Consider the following 18,867-nt stretch of genomic DNA (forward strand, 5'->3'; position numbering starts at 1 on the left):
GTAAAATAATGCTCAAAATTCTCCAAGCCAGGCTTCAGCAATATGTGAACCGTGAACTTCCTGATGTTCAAGCTGGTTTTAGAAAAGGCAGAGGAACCAGAGATCAAATTGCCAACATCCACTGGATCATGGAAAAAGCAAGAGAGTTCCAGAAAAACATCTATTTCTGCTTTGTTGACTATGCCAAAGCCTTTGACTGTGTGGATCACAATAAACTGTGGAAAATTCTGAAAAAGATGGGAATAGCAGACCACCTGATCTGCCTCTTGAGAAATCTGTATGCAGGTTAGGAAGCAACAGTTAGAACTGGACATGGAACAACAGACTGGTTCCAAATAGGAAAAGGAGTACATCAAGGCTGTATCTTGTCACCCTGTTTATTTAACTTATATGCAGAGTAGTACATCATGAGAAATGCTGGACTGGAAGAAACACAAGCTGGAATCAAGATTGCCAGGAGAAATAGCAATAACCTCAGATATGCAGATGACACCACCCTTATGGCAGAAAATGAAGAGGAACTAAAAAGCCTCTTGATGAAAGTGAAAGTGGAGAGTGAAAAAGTTGGTGTAAAGCTCAACATTCAGAAAATGAAGATCATGGCATCCGGTCCCATCACTTCATGGGAAATAGATGGGGAAACAGTGGAAACAGTATCAAACTTTATTTTTCTGGGCTCCAAAATCACTGTAGATGGTGACTGCAGCCATGAAATTAAAAGACGCTAACTCCTTGGAAGGAAAGTTATGACCAACCTAGATAGCATATTCAAAAGCAGAGACATTACTTTGCCAACAAAGGTTCGTCTAGTCAAGGCTATGGTTTTTCCTGTGGTCATGTATGGATGGGAGAGTTGGACTGTGAAGAAAGCTGAGCGCTGAAGAATTGATGCTTTTGAACTGTGGTGTTGGAGAAGACTCTTGAGAGTCCCTTGGACTGCCAGGAGATCCAACCAGTCCATTCTGAAGGAGATCAGCCCTGGGATTTCTTTGGAAGGAATGATGCTAGAGCTGAAACTCCAGTACTTTGGCCACCTCCAGAGAAGGGTTGACTCATTGTAAAAGACTCTGATGCTGGGAGGGATTGGGGGCAAAAGGAGAAGGGGACGACAGAGGATGAGATGGCTGGATGGCATCACTGACTCAATGGATGTGAGTCTGAGTGAACTTCAGGAGTTGGTGATGGACAGGGAGGCCTGGCGTGCTGGGATTCATGGGGTCGAAAAGAGTTGGATATGACTGAGTGACTGATCTGATTTGATCTGATCTGAAAGCTGCTCTAACAGAGAAGCCAATGGAACCCCACTCTAGTACTCTTGCCTGGAAAATCCCATGGACGGAGGAGCCTGGTAGGCTGCAGTCCGTGGGGTCGCTAAGAGTTAGTTGGACACGATGGAGCAACTTCACTTTCACTTTTCACTTCATGCATTGGAGAAGGAAATGGCAACCCACTCCAGTGTTCTTGCCTGGAGAATCCCAGGGACGGGGGAGCCTGGTGGGCTGCCATCTATGGGGTGGCACAGAGCCGGACATGACTGAAGTGACTTAGCAGCAGCAACAGCAACAAAGCTGCTCTAAAAAAAAAAAAAAATCTTTGAAAATCAAAAGCTAGTCTCTGCCTTAAGAAATTTACTGTTTTGTCAAGGAGGAGGATGAATGACAGTTGAGTGTAATAGATGCTTTCACATAGCAATATAGGAGGAGCCACTTAAAACAGACAAATGACAGAAAAAGCTCCCAAAATTTGTGCTCATTTTAAAGGCTAAAGGAACTTCATCATTTTATTGAAAAGCGATGAGCATATGTGAAGACACAGCAGATTAAAAGACCAGGCTAAATTATAAGATGGTTCTAGGCAAAAGTGGAAGATGCAATTACCTATGTTAAGATAAATAGTTTAAACTATCCTCAAAGCTGTGGGGACTCCATGAAAGATCTAGTCAGAGCAGTGAAATGACCAAATTTGCATAATGGAGCCAAGATGTCAGGTTTTAAAAATTAACATTATATTTAGGCATCTTTGAAGTCACAAGCCTTCCATCAACAGCCCCCAAAATGTTCCAGGTCCAACTCTCCAATATTCTGAACAAGTCTATTAAAAATGACCTGACATCAAATTTAAAGAGATGAAGCTCTTTGATAAGTTCTGGATTCAGTACAACAAATATTTGTTTAGTACCTCTGTTTAGAAGGCTCTGAAAGAAGACATTTAATTTCATGATATATTAATATATAAAAGTCTAAAAATAAGTAGATATTCAATTACTTGACTTAAAACTCAGATCATTCTAAACCAAAAATAATGATTTATTTTACTGAAGGAATTGCCACAGTACTTTAAAAATAAAAGGCAATTTATCTGACACTGTCATTTTATTTATGACAACCTAGGACAACCAACATTTTAGGAGTGCCTTCACCAGGACTGTACTGATATGCACTTCCTTAATATGTGTGGCATTTTTCAAAAAGCAATTTAAAAGTTGTTATCAGTTTTTCTCCAAGCTACTTTCTTTTCTTCTCCTATGATTAATTTTTTTCTATGTATAAAATTACATTCAGTTTGATATTTCCTCTTTTGAACTATCTTTTTTCTTTACCTATTTCTATTTGTCCTTTAAGACTCATTTCAGGTGACACTGCCTACAGGAAGCCTTCCCTGACTTGCCCAAATTGAGGGAACAGCCCCTTCTTTGAGCCCCTAGCACCCTGGGTGTATGTGCACAGTGGCACTTCACTTGCACTACTTAGTTCGTTGCTTTATTTGTTTGTTTTCCTACTTAGACCAAGGGCCCACCACTTCTATCATCTCTGTATCTACAGGACAAGGGCATATAGTCAGTGGCCACTAGAAATGAAGAAAGGAAGGGTGAGGAATAAAGGGAATTGTATTTCTATTTTCCCCTTCGTTTCTCCTTCCCTTCATCTTCATTTCATGTCTTCCTACTGTTTCTCCCCAACTACTAATACATCATCTTTATCCTTCTCTTCTTAGCATCAATACACATCGTGATTTTCAGTCTCTCCTGCAAGGTCTGAACTATTGCAAAAATTCTGGTCCTGCATGTGGGTGGCACAGGACGAGGAGTCTGTTGCTCTTTAGCTTTGCAAAGAAGGGGTTTGTTATAACGAGCCCTGGATGAGTCTCCATTATATCTCTTCTTTTGTATTTTAGCTGGGGACTGACTGTTAACATGCTTAATGGCAACCCACTCCAGTGTTCTTGCCTGGAGAATCCCAGGGACGGTGGAGCCTGGTGGACTGCATAGTCCAGTCTATGGGGTCATATAGAGTTGGACACGACTGAAGCAACTTAGCAGCAGCAGCAGCATCTCGTTTTTGGTCTTAGCAGCTGGGTAAACAGACTTTCTGCAACACCCTGGATAAAATGGCAAGCTCAAGGGGAAAGCCTTCCACCTTTAAATTAAAAAAAAAAAAAAAGTGCTTGTGGCGACAGCTGAGGAATAGTAACACCTGAGAGCACTTGAGGGGGACTGTGTGTGTGCTGGCTGTGGAAAACCCAGCTGATGACAAAAACATGCAGCTGCCTTCCTGAACGGGCCGGACCATGCTCAGAGAGTAACATCAAATTGAATTTAGCAAGAATAACAGAAAAGTGAGGTAAGTGACTGACATTTCTGGTAGGCACTTTCTAAAGAATTTATGAATTTCAGAGAACTCAAAGAGAATTACCAGATTCTAAAACATTTAAATGAACGTTTGCCATAGGCAGGAAAGTTACTTTGGGAAATTACTCAGGAAATTAATTGAAACTTGGTAAAAATGCTTTGGATGGAAGATTTTGAAACCCATGAGGGAAACTTCATGTGTATTAGGAGAGCAGGTGCTTCTGTTTCCACTTTTAGATATCAAGTCAGATGAAAGGGTAAGAAGTTTTTTGTTTTTTTCTTTTTTTTAATAAACACTGTGAGTCCATCATAGTAGAGTTTTTTAAGTTGCCTAAAGTGCAAAATCCGGAGAAGGCAATGGCACCCCACTTCAGTACTCTTGCCTGGCAAATCCCATGGACAGAGGAGCCTGGTAGGCTGCAGTCCATGGGGTCGCTGAGAGTCAGACACGACTGAGTGACTTCACTTTCACTTTTCACTTTCACGCATTGGAGAAGGAAATGGCAACCCACTCCAGTGTTCTTGCCTGGAAAATCCCAGGGACGGGGGAGCCTGGTGGGCTTCCGTCTATGGGGTCGCACAGAGTCAGACACGACTGAAGCGACTTAGCAGCAGCAGCAGCAGCAAAATGCAAATTCACTCTAACAAATCCCTCTACATTTTTATATATTTTGAAGATTTTCTAAAACAGAAATACAGGCAGAAAAAAGTGTGTACGAGCATCAAGGGAAAGTTTTATGATTCAATATTTAATAGCAGACAAGAAAAAGCATGGCATTTCACATGGCAATGTAGCTAATGTTACCAAAAAAACACATGCTCTTCTATAGAAATGATAGGAAAACCACACATATAAAACTTGTAGCATGTGTACTATAACGTGCTCAAAAAAAAGGACAATAAATAATTAACAATTAATAATTAACAGGCTGTAGCTGTAATACTTTTATGAAGCAAAATTTACAAAAAGCTTATATGAAAAATATGAACAACTAACTTCTGAGGCATACCAAAACAAATGTTTTTATGGAAGAGGCCCTACAAGTCTTATAGAAAGTCTGCAAGATTTATTCTAATGAAAATCCAGGAATATAGGAATTTTTATGTTGGGTTTTTAATGCCATTTTCCTAGGGCTCAAAACAGTCACTGGCATATAGTAGGTAGTCAATAAATGGGCTAAATAGATGAGTAAGAGAATGAACAATGGAGAAGCATGTTCCACTGAAACTCTTAAGTTTCAAGTCTCTTAAGTTTCAAGTCTCTTAAGTTTCAAGCCCCTCAAGTCTCTTAATGTGATGAAGAATGTTTTGCTGATTCTAAGTTGCTCGAAAACTTTGAACTCTACCAGCTAGAGTATTCCCTTCAAGACATCTCTTCAGAGTTGTGAAAATAGGTGAAGGTGGTCAAAAGGTACAAACTTCCAGTTACAAGATGAATAACTCCTGAGGATATAATATACAGCATGGTGACTCTGGGCTTCCCTGGTGGCTCAGCAGTAAAGAATCTGCCTGCAATGCAGGAGACATGGGTTCTATCCCTGGATCAGGAAGATTCCCTGGGGAAGGAAATGCCAACCCACTCCAGTATTCTTGCCAGGGAAATCCCATGGACAGAGAAGCCTGATGGGCTACAGTCCATGGGGCCACAAAGAGTCAGACGTGACTTAGCTACTAAACAACAATGGTGACTATAGGTAATAATACTGTATTGTATGTGATGGTTGCTAAGAGAGCAGATCTTAAAAGTTCTCATCACAAGGGAAAAAAAGATTTGTAACTCTGATACGATAGATGTTAACTAAAACTTATTATGGTCATCATTTCAGAATATATACACGTATCAAACCATTATCAGTATGCCTTAAACTAATACAACATTATATATCAATTATATCAATAAAATTAGGGAAAAAAAGATCTATCATTAGTTTAGACAGAAAATAGAAGTTGTTGATAAGCTAACTCATTTCATGGTCAAATACTTTCCTTTGTTTCTCAAGTTTAAGGAACTCCTTCATCATAAAGTCTATTGGAACTTTTACAGCATCATGTTCCTGCCATCCCCCGCCCCCACTCTCTCTCTAAACTCACTTCTCTATACTATTCTTTATACTGAGAAAAGGTAGAAAGGAAAGGTCATGTCAGATTGTGGAAGGCCATAATGTCAGACCAAAACAGCCAGATTTAATCCTCTAATTAATACAGAGCCACTAATATTTTGAATATTAGAAAAACATAAAATCATGAAAATGAGATATTTTTAACATTCACAGAGACTTCTGAAAGCCAGGGCTTTCCTGGTGGCTCAGCTGGTAAAGAATCTGACTGCAATGCAGTAGATTCAAGCCCTGGGTCAGGAAGATCCCATGGAGGAAAAAATGGCAATCCACTCCAGTATTCTCACCTGGAGAATTCCATGGACAGAGGAGCCTGGCAAGCTAGAGTCCATGGAATTGCAAAGAGTTGGACATGACTGAGCAACTAACACATACTTATGAAAGCCCAGTAATTAATGGTACTAATGAACCCATGGATATGTGTTCAGAAAAACAAATGAAAAAGTTATCAAAGGGACTAAACCAATATGCTAATCTTCCCTGGTCATTACTATTTGATCCACCATGGAGAAGATGAGACTTGAGAAGAGACTGAAGAGCTGCATCCCACAAAGCACCACCAAAATACATCCATACAGCAATTGAAGAGGGCAGGGACTCTAGCCCCAGGCAACCAAGGGCCTTGCAGTGGTAGTCTGTGTTTTAACTGCAGGCTGTGTGATGATGGGACCCCCTCGATCAAGTTTCCTCTCTTAAGACTACCCTTTAGCCTGTTCTTTACAAGTTTGATTCCTAAAGTCTGAATAAAGACACAAGAACCTATGGGATCTAAAATGCTGAAACTCCCACTTCTGGGTATATAAGAGTAGAAAAAAGAAGGTGTCAGGTTATTTAATTCACCCCAAAGAGAGAAATTAGAAATTAAACTGTTACAGATGATGTTAAAAGTCTGTACAAAGCAGAATTCTATAACAGAATTTAGCAAAGAATACAAGTTTTAGGACATAGGAAACCAATAATTTTGTGGTTCTTGAAGTTATAAAAGTGCTGACAATTCAGAAATAAGAGGACACTTGCATCTGCCTAGGTTTTGTATTTTTCTTGGGTCCACTCTTCTCACAGCATGGATATGATTTATTTAGACTATCAAAGAGCTTTTGATAAGGTTCTCACAAGTGTCTATTATTGAAACTTGGTAACCGTTGTGTGAAAGGAAAAAGTCGTATTAATGAATTAAAAACTGCATGAGAGGCAGAGAGGCAAAAAGCAGAGCTAAATGGCCGATTCTCATTGGGTGAAAGGTTAATGACTGAGGGCTCTCTGGCTTTGCAGTAGAATCTGAGTTTTATTTAACTAATGACCAAAGAAGGGGAGCCCAATTCTCATTCCCCTCTTCTGTGCATGTCAGTCCCACACACAGAGGCCCCATTGATTGAAGAAGGAGATACAGGCAGTGTAGAGAAGTGCTTAAAATCCAGGAAAGACCAAGTAGGTAATGCTGACTCGTGTAGAAATCCCTAAATAAGGGAACAGAAAGAAAGAAAGAAAGAAAGAAAGAAATTAGAAGTGTTTTTCTAAGAAGTTTGTTTGTGTGTTTGTTTTAGTATTTTTTGATGTGGACTATTTTTAAAGTCTTTATTGAATTTGTTACAGTATTGCTTCTATTTTATGTTTTAGTTTTTTGATCACAAGGCATTTGGGATCTTAGCTCCCGGAACAGGAATCAAACCTGCACTCCCTGCACTGGAAGGTGAAGTCTTAATCACTGGATTGCCGGGCAAGTCCCCTTGTTTGTCTACTTTTTAAGTAGGTCCTGCTTGATTATTACAAAGTATTGGCTACATTCCCATGTTATTCAATACATCCGTGTAGCCTATCTGGCACTCAATAGGCTATACCTCCCGGTCCCCGACTCCATACTGCCCCTCCCCCACATCCTCACTGGTAATCATTAGTTTGTTCTATATATCTGTGAGCCTAAGAGGTTTGATATATCTATGCTACATGGAAACACAAGGGCCTTTTTTAAAAGACAAGACATGGTATCTGAACAAAAGTTCTTAGTTTACTGGTGTGATGAGAGCAAACATTCCACACTGAAGAACAGTACATACAGGTATTTAGATCCACAGAAATCACATTCTATTCCTTTCGATTGAGAAGTTTAGATGTAAACAAAAGTGAAACTGATAGGAAAGAGTATGAATTATTAACTTTTTCTGGGGCAAACTTGAGACACTGGTATAGGTTTTAACAAAAGCATAACCTGACATGAATGAAATAATTTAGAAATCAAATACTCTAACTGATTAGCATTAATCCTTTATGATCCATAACTCGATCTGCCATTTTTAAAACATCATCATGACAAACTACACAGGAGAGGCTCAGAAAAGCCAACAAACTCTTGACTAAACCTCCCTTGTCTCAGTTTTCTTATCTGTAAAGTAAGAATGATAGAACTTCTCTCACAGGATTATTATAAGGTTTAAATTAGCTTATAGAGAGAGAGCATTTCATACAGTAAATGTAAAAAATGATGTTGAATTATTATTGTTCCTATTTATGATCAACTAAAGCCAAAGACATACTATAAAGAAGCAACTTAATTCAAGTTATTGTGACTTTCTTATTTATATCATTGTTATGATACAGTATGTTATAAGACATGTAAAATGCTTTCAGACAAAGTAAAACATAGCTTTAAAACATATTTCCACTAACCAATTCTGTGAAATGAAAGATACTTTTAAGTTAATCTAAGTAAGCAGAAGAGAACACCATAAAATACCAGATAAATGCTAATAACATATTCATTCTTAACTGTACAGAGTAGAAGAGCCAAGCTTACCGTGTTGATAATATTTTAATAAGTTCTTTTCTATTCTGTACCCGAAGGTGGTTAGTTCTATACTTGGAATCATTGATCAGTTCAGGCAAATTCAAGATCTAAAAGGGAAAAATAATTTGAAAGTGTAACTCACAAAATTTTTGTGTACCTGTTCAGGGCCTACCACTCCATCCCCAAGACCATTCCTTGCTAGGCTTTATACCTCTTAACAAGGATATATATATAGGGAAGGATCATGCAATTAGAATGGGTCATACTGGTGATTGGGTTTGTCATCTTTAAGAAGTTTTTAACTACATTTAAGCAGGTATCTACATATAGGAACACAGGAAAAGTTCTCAGACCTTCATAATATCTTGTACCTATTTCTGAGAAGATAGCAAAGGAGTTATTAGATTCTCACAGTAAGTCTTGTCTAGAGGAAACTGGGCTACGGGTACAAAATTGGGTAAAACAGACCTAATTCCAAGAACAAATATCATAAGTGCATGTCTGCACTTACATCAAGCCCATAATCAACATATTTCTTGTAGGTACATCCCCTTATTTGTTCCACATGTAAATAAAATAATATTATCTGTCCCAGTAGTCCTATCCAGGATGTTGTACAAGGTGCTAAAATCAAGGGGAGGCAAACACACTGACCTCAAATGCTCACCATTAAAACAATGTCAAATTAAAAGATATTCTTCCTATAGAATTGTCACTATTTTTCTTTAATATGACTCCCTGAAGGAATAACAAATAGAAATGCTTTCATATACTTCCTCTTTTGTTCCTCCTCAATAAAGAGAAAATCTATCTTGTAAGTCCCAGTGGACATCTTGCAATTTTAACAAGACCATAATGAAAGTACCAAGTGGATTTGGAATGGAAAAGAAGTTTTAAAAAGAATGTGTGGAGGCAGTGTTTGGCAGTTGTGTTGGAAAGTCAGAAGGAGCATTTACGGGCTGGGGCAGGCCATGTGGCCTACAGAAAGTTTCACTACCTCTATTAATGTATTTGGTTTAAATATAAACACTTAATGGTTTCATTTGTTTCCCACAGTTTAAATAAAATCAAGCCATTAATCATCTTAACAAAGGAGAGAGAAGTGAAGAAGATTCCCTGAAGGAAAGAGAACATCTCAACAGTACAATTTCTCTTTCACATGTTCCACTTATTCATTTCCTTGAGGAATAATAAAGACAGCATCACTCTCCTGGATTTTAAAAAGTGACGCTACATACAGTGCCCTTTCTAAAAATCTCCCTGTCACCACACCTGATCCCAGAATTGGCCTCAAGGCTTATCCAGGAATTGAGACCCACCCTCTTCTGCTATGGAGAAGGCAGTGGCGACCCACTCCAGTCCTCTTGCCTGGAAAGGCCCATGGATGGAGGAGCCTGGAAGGCTGCAGTGCATGGGGTCGCTAAGAGTCGGGCACGACTGAGCGACTTCACTTTCACTTTTCACTTTCATGCACTGGAGAAGGAAATGGCAACCCACTCCAGTGTTCTTGCCTGGAGAATCCCAGGGACGGGGGAGCCTGGTGGGCTGCCGTCTATGGGGTCGCACAGAGTCGGACACGACTGAAGCGACTTAGCAGCAGCAGCTCTTCTGCTAAGAGTAAATAAGTCATTTCAAGAAAAAGCAAGTGTCTTCACTAGCCCTCATGTTAAATTTATAAATGTGGTCTCACTCAGAATATACTGTAAGTGTCATAAAAAACTACTCAGTGTTCGCCCTCAATGGTAACTGGGATGCATTCATGTATCCTTCTTAAAATTTGACTTATTAGACTTCCTTTCTCTTTGATAGTTGATGTTAAATAGTGGGTAAAGTAATGATCCTTCTGTCCCACTTTGCTAGCATTCAGAACTTTCCAGAGACTGCTTCAAGTGCTGTAGTCATAACTGTGCTTTAGGAACTTGAAATAGAATGCTGCCTGGGACAAAATGAAACAATGCAAGTGAAAGTACTTGACACAGTAAGCATTAAATAAATGTGAACTACTCCAAGTAGGTACTGTTTCTCCCCAGAGAAATAATAAACCATGTGTTTGTTCAAAAAAGAAGGATGAGGGCTTTTCTGGTGGTCCAGTGGTAAAAGTTCTGTGCTTCCAAGGCAGGGGCTGTGGGTTCAATCCCTGTTTGGGAAACTAACATTCCACATGCCACATGTATGAGCAAAAATAAAATTTTTTTTAAATACAATTTAAAAAAAATTTTTTTTGAAAAGAAGGATGGGGAAAAGGAGGGAAGGTAGGGGAGGTTATCTACTTAACTTTTGTTTCTCAAAGATATTCCCATTAGATATAGAATTCTGTATTGACAGCTCTTTCCTTTCAGCTCTTTAAACATGCTGTGCAACTCCTCTCTAGGTTCTGACAAGAAATCTTGTCAAGACAAGAAATCTGACAAGAGTTTCTGACAAGAAATCTGCAATCAATCGAGTCACATTCCCCCAAAGGTAATAGGTCAGTTTCTCTAGGTGCTTTCAAATGTTTCTTCTTTAGTTTTCAGCAGTAATATTTTTATGTGCTTGGGCAGGGATTTATGTGGACTTCTCTTATTTGGAACTTGCTGAAATTATTAAATCTGTAGGTTTCTATCAATCACTAAATTTGGGAAGTTTCCATTAATTGTTTTTTTCAACTATTTTTTCAGTATGTTTTTTTCTTGTCTCCTCCTGGGACTACAATGACATAAATGTTAGACTTTTTTGTTATTGTCCCACAGGTCCTGGAAATGTGTTCTTTCTTTCATTTTTGGGAAGGAACTTTTTTCCTCTCTGTTGTTCAGACTGAATAATTTCTTTTGGGTTGACCAGGAAGTTTGTTCAGGTTTCAGGTATGGAAAAATCTGAATGAACTTTTTGGTCAACCTAATATTTATCCTTCTTTAAGTCCCTGTCTCCTCTGTTACCTCCATTGTGCTACTGCGCTATTTAGTGAGGTGTTTGTTCTTCTATTTGGTGGTTTTATTTTTCAGTTCTAAAATGTCCACTTGGTTCTTCTTCTTATCTTCTATTTCTGTGCCAGACATTTCTACTTTTCTAAATATTTATTTCAATAGTGTCTGCAATGCTTATTGGAGTATTTTTATAAATGCTGTTTTAAAATTTTCATGACTGCATCCCCACATCTGTGTCATCTTGGAAATGCCATTGTCTTTTCTCATGCAGGTTCTGGTTCTTCATAATCTGAGTAATCTGGAGTTTAATCCTGGATATTTTGAATATTATGTTACAAGCCTCTGGGTCTTCTTTAAATCCTACAGAAAACATTTGTTTTGTTGTTTTTAGCAAGACGTTCTCCTGGTCAGATCCAGACCACAAGTCCCAACTTACCTTCTACTTGCTTTGGTTTTAGTGTTAGTTCAGTTTTCAAAGCCTTTGCAGTGCTTTTGAATCAGTTCCACCTGTGACCCACTAAATGCTCATGCTGCCACCTGAGAAGCTGTCTATTTGTTAACACAGTTCTCAACGTCTCTGGTGTCCTGATTAAGATCAGATCAATGCATATGCAACTCAGAGGTGAGCACAGGAGTTCACAACTTCACAGATCACTTTCTAAAGCTTTTCTACCTTGGCAACCTTTTTCCAGTTCCCCAGGGTTTCCCTCTAGTTACCCCACTCCTCAGCATAGTTCCAGGGCAGAGGCCAATCAGTGGGAGGACAGAGGAAAAATGCATCAAGGATTCACCCCTGTCTTTTGGAATCACAGCCCAGCAATAAATAGGAAAGGTCCCCTTCCTCAGAGTTCTGGCTCCTGCTCATCTGTTGCTGCCACTACAGGACTGCTTGGAGGCTGGGGTGTGAGGAAATGAGGAAGAGGGAAAAAATGTCTCCCTGACATTAGAGCTCACTTTCATGCTTGTTGCACCAGGAATAAGGGCATCTCCTGGAAGTCAGCTCTGTCCCCCCGTTCCCACATCCAGATTTCAGGCTGTGTTCATGCAAATTAATCAGAGGGGAAAACTGGTAAAACCTACTGCAAGTTTAGAGCTATTTCAAAATTCTGGTGTTCTTTACTAATTTTCCTGCTACCGATTACTTTTCAAAGTCCTCGTATAGATATTCCATGCATTCTGTACAGGTTTTATCACTGTGTCAAGTGAATGAGACAGGGAGAAATGTGCTAACTCCATTTTACCCGCAACCAGAATCTGCATACTAATTATGTCATAGTAGAAAGGTCATTTATTAAGTTTATACTTTGAGCAAGGGACTGTACTGTCTTACTTACCTAATCTCTTCTAGAACCCCAAAAGTTATATATTAGTACAGTTACATGTAATAATCTTCATTTAATCATGAGGACACAGATGCTTAGCAAAAATGACCTTGCCAGAGATCACCTGACTGGTTTCAAGACTCACAGAATGCCCTAGAATTATAATATCCTCAGACCACCTGCTAACAAATCAACTATAGTGCTTATTAAAATTCAAGTTTCCTGCACCCCACCTCACATACTTTGTCAAAATCTTTGGGGAAGGGGCTCAAGGAGATTTCCTATGCATGCAAAAGATGAGAACCAATGATTATTGCCTCCAACAAAAGAAACCTTCAGTCTATGTGACTTTTAAAAGGATGTCAGTGTATTTCAAATAGGAATACCCATTAGTGTTGGCATCAATCAGCTTAAAATAGCTTACATATGCTCACATTCCCTGCTCTTCTGTATCACGTTAAGGGACATAAAATAGGATTTGTTATAAGCCAAGGTTCACTTTATATACAGGAAATTTTCTGAACCCCAATCCCCTGAACCCAAGGCTCTTACTCCCCTCTAATCCCTGACAATAACAGCATTCTAATAGGACCCTCCCCAAGAAGTATTAACCAACCAGTATATCAGATTCTGTTTTCAAAAGAGATCTGGCATAAGTAAATTCTCATTTGTTGCAAACAATATTGCCACATTTCTCCCCAGGAGGTAGAGCTGCCCTATCTTTCATGGTGAACCTTACTTGGCAAAAGAATAATTTTGATAGGGATCAAAATTGTCATCACATTGTATCCTCATATTCTATAAGGCCAGACTGAATTATAACACCCTCAGTAATAAAAAGAGTTGAATTAAAAAAAAAAAAAAAAACTTAGAAAAACTCACTCAGTATAAATGGGATGGGGGAGAATCTTGAATCAAACAAAGAAAGGTGATTTTTTGTTTCCCTTAACAGAAAAGGTTTTTAGGACAAGTTTACATGTAAGGATATAATTATGAAGGTGAAAAAGTCAATCAGATTGCAATGTTTGCTCAAGATCCCTAGTAAATGATGTAGATAACATAAAAATGCCATACACATAAAACTTTTCTTCTGAGGATCTCAAAGAGTTTTATAGACGCTGCCTTAATGGTTCATAACAGGGATTATCATTCCTACTCACATATGGTAAAAACAAGGTCAAGTATGCCATTCTCCAAGGCCCTCTCTGCTATTCTCTTTTTTAAAAAATGTGTCATAACACACCATAACAATAAGTCATATTTTAGTACTAAAACTTATGGTAAATACTCTGCTTTGAAATAAAAATCTTCTTCCCAAAAAAAAAGTTCTTATGGATATTTATGAGGAAGTTCAAAAGTTTCAAACTGATCAGCAGTAATGAATCAAAAATAAAAAGAATTCAGTGCAGTTATTTTCAACAGTGAAGAATATGTCAACCAGTAATTTCTACCCCCTCCCCATCCTGATTCTGGAGAGAGAAAACTCCAAAACATATGGCCCAGGAAAAAAATCTGTCCTCGTTTATAGTGATGAACTGGCTTTTACATCTCTGCAGCCAGAGTACGCAAATGACTTCACAGGCAACAGCTTCCGTATGTTTTATATTTTTAACATTGACCGTTCATAACAAAGGTTCTTTGATCCCAGATCAAATGTTTGAATCAATTTTCTCTACACTTACTCAGAGTCACCATTATAAAAGCTCTCCTCTTTCCCACCTCCAACCCTTCCTGCAATAGGAACTATCTCCATTTGTCACCTTCTCTGTGATACTTCCCACCCCTTTGCTGTGGTTTTTAGCTGTGCTCATTAACCTCTCATATGAAAGAGGCACAGTAATAAATAATTTTTATACATAATAAGTTAACTGCAATAAATAAGACTCCTCTAAGGAATTCACAGCCATCCTTAATAAAACTAAAAGCTCACAGTAGTATGGTTAGTACAAAAAAAAAAAAAACTTTCCCAACCAGAAAAAAAATCCTCAATAGGTAAGGCCTTTCCCTACATGTAAGAAAAATTAAAATTTACATATATATATTTTTTTTTAACTAGATTATTGCCTGGGATTAGAACTCTAAAAAATGAACTGAAAACTAAAGCCTTAAATAAAAACAAGAAACCAGAGATTGGATAAATAGTAAAAACATCAAATAAAAACATTAAGCAGTGCTAAAAATTGAGAATATTTTCAACTTTACTGATTCCAAGACCTTTATTTAGATCTTATGTAGGAGCAACATTTTTAACATGACAATTGCTAAAAAGTTAAAACATGAATTTTGTAGAAAGGTACTTATTAAACAAAGGCTACTTTGAAGAACAAATTTTCTAGTGGTAAATACATTGATAGTAGACCAATTATATTCGGGGCTAATTAGATCTTGTGGAGATTAAAACAGAAAAAGAAAGAAGAGAAAAAAATCCTGGTATTAAAAAGTCCTTTTTCCTTCCATATCCTAGCTATCATAAATAATGCTGCAATGAACATAGGAGTGCATGTATCTTTTCAAGTTAGTGTTGTCATTTTCTTCAGATATATACCTATTAGTGAAATTGCTGCATCATATGGTAGTTCTATTTTTAAATATTTTCCATAGGGGCAACACCAATTTACAATCCCATCCACAGTGCACAAGGGTTCCTTCTCTCCACATCCTTACCAACATTTGTTTTTTCTTGTTTTTTTTTTTTTTGTTTTTTTTTAATAATAGCCATTCTGGACAAGAGTGAGGTAAGATCTCATGGTTTTAATTGGCATTTGCCTGATGAGTCAAGATACTGAGCATCTTTTTTTTTTTTTTAACTTACTGCTACTGGTTTATTACAAAGGCCAAGCAGAAGAGATGCACAGAGGTAGGAGAGTGCAGAGCTTCCATGCTTTCCCACCCTCCTGCCACCTTGCTGTCTTCACCAGAAGCTCTCTGAATCTTATAGTTCAAGGGTTTACACAGAGCTCAATCTCCAGTCCTCTCCCCTCTTACTGGAGGTTGGTAGGTGGGGCTGAAAGTTCCAACCCTCTGATCAGTTGGTCTTTCTGGTGACCAACCTATCCTGAGACTATCTAGGGGCCCCATCCTAAGTTACCTCAACAGGATAAACTCAGATGTGATTGAATGGGGCTTATTATGAAAAACAAGGGACACTTTCAAAACTCAGAAATTTTTTAGAATTCTGTGTAAGGAATTGGGGACAACAGATAAACATTTTTGTATTTTACCACTTCATAGAAGTAGAAAGAAAAAAGAAAAACCCACTTTTATCCTGGCATACATGCAAGCATGCTCGGTTGTGTCCAGCTCTTTGTGGCCCCGTGGACTGTAGCCCGCCAGGCTGCTCTGTCCATGGGATTTTCCAGGCAAGAATACTAGAGTGGTTGCCATTTCCTACTCCAGAGGATCTTTCCAACCCAGGGATCAAACCCTGTCTCCTGCACTGGCAGGTGGATCCTTTACCACTAAGCCATATAGTCTGTATTAGCACTATGGAACAATTCCAGGCTTTTTGTGAATTTTGAGTACTGTGTTTATATTAGTATTGCAAACATTTTATGTTAATATTTATATTGAAAAATCTTATCACTATTGCATTATGAGTATCACTCAGATCTCATTTTGAGGTTATTTCTTCAAAAGAGACTTTCCCCTGACAATCCAGTCACTATTTTAACACAGTAGTCTATTTTAATTCTCTGCATGGCACTTAACCATGGATCATTTTGGAGTTTTATTTATTGTCTCTCTCCCACTGAGCATATTTATATGTACCTATTAGCCATCTATATGTCTTCTTTGGAAAACGGTCTATTAAGAACTTCTGCCCATTTTTTAATTGGATTGTGTGATATTTTTTCCTATTGAGTTATATAAATTCTTACCTATTTTGGATATTAACCTCTTATCAGATATATGATTTACAAATATTTTCTCCCATTCAGTAGGTTGCATTTTCATTTCATTAATGATTTCCCTTGCTGTACAGAATCTCTTTATGTTGATATAGTTCCACTTTTTTATTTGTGTTTTGTTGCCTTTGCTTGGTTTCACTGATCTTTTCTATTGTCTTCTTACTCTATTTCTGCTCTGCTTTTGTTCTTCCCTTCCTTCTACAAATTTTGGGCTTTGCTTATTCTTTTTCTAGTTCCTTGAGTTGTAAATATAGGTTATTTCTTCAAGTTTTTTCTTATTTCTTGAGGTAGCCATTTATCACTATGAACTTCCCTCTTAGAACTGCTTTCGCTGCACTCCATAAGTTTTGGTATATTGTATTTCCATTTTCATTTGTCTCATGGTATTTTTTATAACTTGAGCTATTTATTTTGGGCTTTCCAGGTGGCGCTAGTGGTAAAGAACCTGCCTACCAGTGCAGGAGACGCAAGAGACACGCATTCAATCCCTGGGTGGGGAAGATCCCCTGCAGGAGGAAATGGCAACCCGCTCCAGTATTCTTGGAGAATCCCATGAACAGAGGAGCCTGGCAGGCTACAGTCCATAGGGTCACAAAGAGTTGGACATGACTGAAGTGTATTAGCATGTATTTATTTTTGGCTGTGCTGGGTCTTTGTTGCTGCATGAGCTTTTCTCTAGTTGTGATGAGTGGGGGCTACTCTCCAGTTGCAGAGTGCAGGCTTCTCACTGCAGTGGCTTCTCCTGTTGCGGAGCATGGGCTCTAGGGCATGCAGCCTTCAGTAGCTGCTGCACATGAGCTCAGTAGTTGTGGCTCCTGGGCCCTAAAACACAGGCTCAATAGTTATGACACACAGGCTTAGTTGCTCCACAGCATGTGGGATCTTCCTGAATCAGGGATTGAACTGTGTCTCCTGCATTGGAAGGCAGATTCTTTACCACTGAGCCACCAAGGAAGCCCTCAAGGGTTTTTGGTGGTTTTTTTTCTCTTTTTATTTCTTCATTGATACCAGTCATTTTTTAGTAGCATGTTGTTTAATCTCCACATATCTGTGATTTTCCAGTTGTCTTCTTGTAATTGGTTTCTAGTTTCATAGTATTGTGGTCAGAAAAGATACCTAATATGATTTCAATATTTTTAAATGTATTAAGACTTGTTTTGTAACCTAACATATGATTTATTCTGAAGTATGTTCCATGGGCACTTGAGAAAGAATGTGTATTCTATTGCTTTTGGATAGACTGTTCTCTATAAATCCGTTTAGTCAATCTGGTCTAATTTAAGACCAGTGTTTCCTTATTGATTATCTGTCTGGATGATCTGTCCTTTGAGGTAAGCAGAGTAGTAAAGTCCCCTATTACTACTGTATTGTTGTCTGGTTCTCCCTTTAGGTCTGTAAATATTTGCTTTATATATTTAGGTGTTCCCATGTGGCCTGGAGAATTCCATGGACTGTATAGGGGTCGCAAAGAGCTGGACACAACTGAGCAACTTCCACTTTCACTTTTTTCATGTTGGGTGCATAAGTATACAAATATTACATACTCTTGTTGGATTGATCCCTTTATCAGTATGCAATGCCCTTCTTTGTCTCTTATCACAGTTTTTGTTTCAAAGTCTCTTTTGTTGGATGTAAGTATTGCTACCAAAGCTTTGTTCTGGCTTCTATTTGCACTAAATATCTTTTTTACATCCCTCCACTTTCAGTCTATGTATGTCCTTATACCTGAAGTGAGACTCTTTGCAGGCCTTTATTTTTAATCAACTTATTTAGTCCATGTCTTTTGATGGTAAACTTAGTCCATTTACATTTAAAGTAATTATTGATAGGTATGTACTTATTGCCATTTTGTTAATTGTTTTCTGGTTGTTTCCTAGTTCTTCTGTTCCTTTCTTCTTCTCAGAAAAAAAAAAAATCCTGGTGTTAAAAAACCCTTTTAAAAGTCTTTTTTTCCCTTTTTGTTTGCACTGGTAGACAGGTCAGGTTTTAACATAATTTAAGCTACTATGATTCTTCACTTGAAAATGGTTATATACCTCAATTTTACAAAAAAAAAAAAAAAAACAGAGTGTTAAGTTGGACTCTGTTCATAACACTGTAAACATAAAAAGGGCATGCTTTAAGGTGCTAACACAGGGAGTCTTGAGTTTAGTATAGATTTAGCAACACTCCTCTAGGCAAAATTGAATTTTCCGGCTTTGCGCGAA

The 18,867-nt window shown here is 38.1% G+C and overlaps 1 protein-coding gene and 1 long non-coding RNA gene across 5 annotated transcripts in view; one reads left to right on the top strand and one right to left on the bottom strand.

Annotated features, from left to right (window-relative positions):
* SUGCT (succinyl-CoA:glutarate-CoA transferase) overlaps nt 1–18,867 on the bottom strand; it is a 768,109-nt gene that overhangs the window by 465,349 nt on the left and 283,893 nt on the right. For all 4 annotated transcript variants that reach the window (XM_055590750.1, XM_055590749.1, XM_055590751.1 and 1 more), the window contains exon 11: nt 8,537–8,634. In XM_055590750.1, the coding sequence (XP_055446725.1) occupies nt 8,537–8,634 (98 nt within the window). The remainder of the gene's footprint in view (nt 1–8,536; nt 8,635–18,867) is intronic.
* Nucleotides 3,495–18,775, top strand: LOC129659416 (uncharacterized). The gene is made up of 6 exons (XR_008718063.1): nt 3,495–3,620; nt 7,363–7,491; nt 9,584–9,668; nt 10,388–10,505; nt 10,899–10,987; nt 18,080–18,775. It is a non-coding gene; the product is annotated as an uncharacterized LOC129659416 (long non-coding RNA).

Source organism: Bubalus kerabau, chromosome 8 (genome assembly GCF_029407905.1).
Source record: "Bubalus kerabau isolate K-KA32 ecotype Philippines breed swamp buffalo chromosome 8, PCC_UOA_SB_1v2, whole genome shotgun sequence".
Taxonomy (NCBI): Eukaryota; Metazoa; Chordata; class Mammalia; order Artiodactyla; family Bovidae; genus Bubalus; species Bubalus kerabau.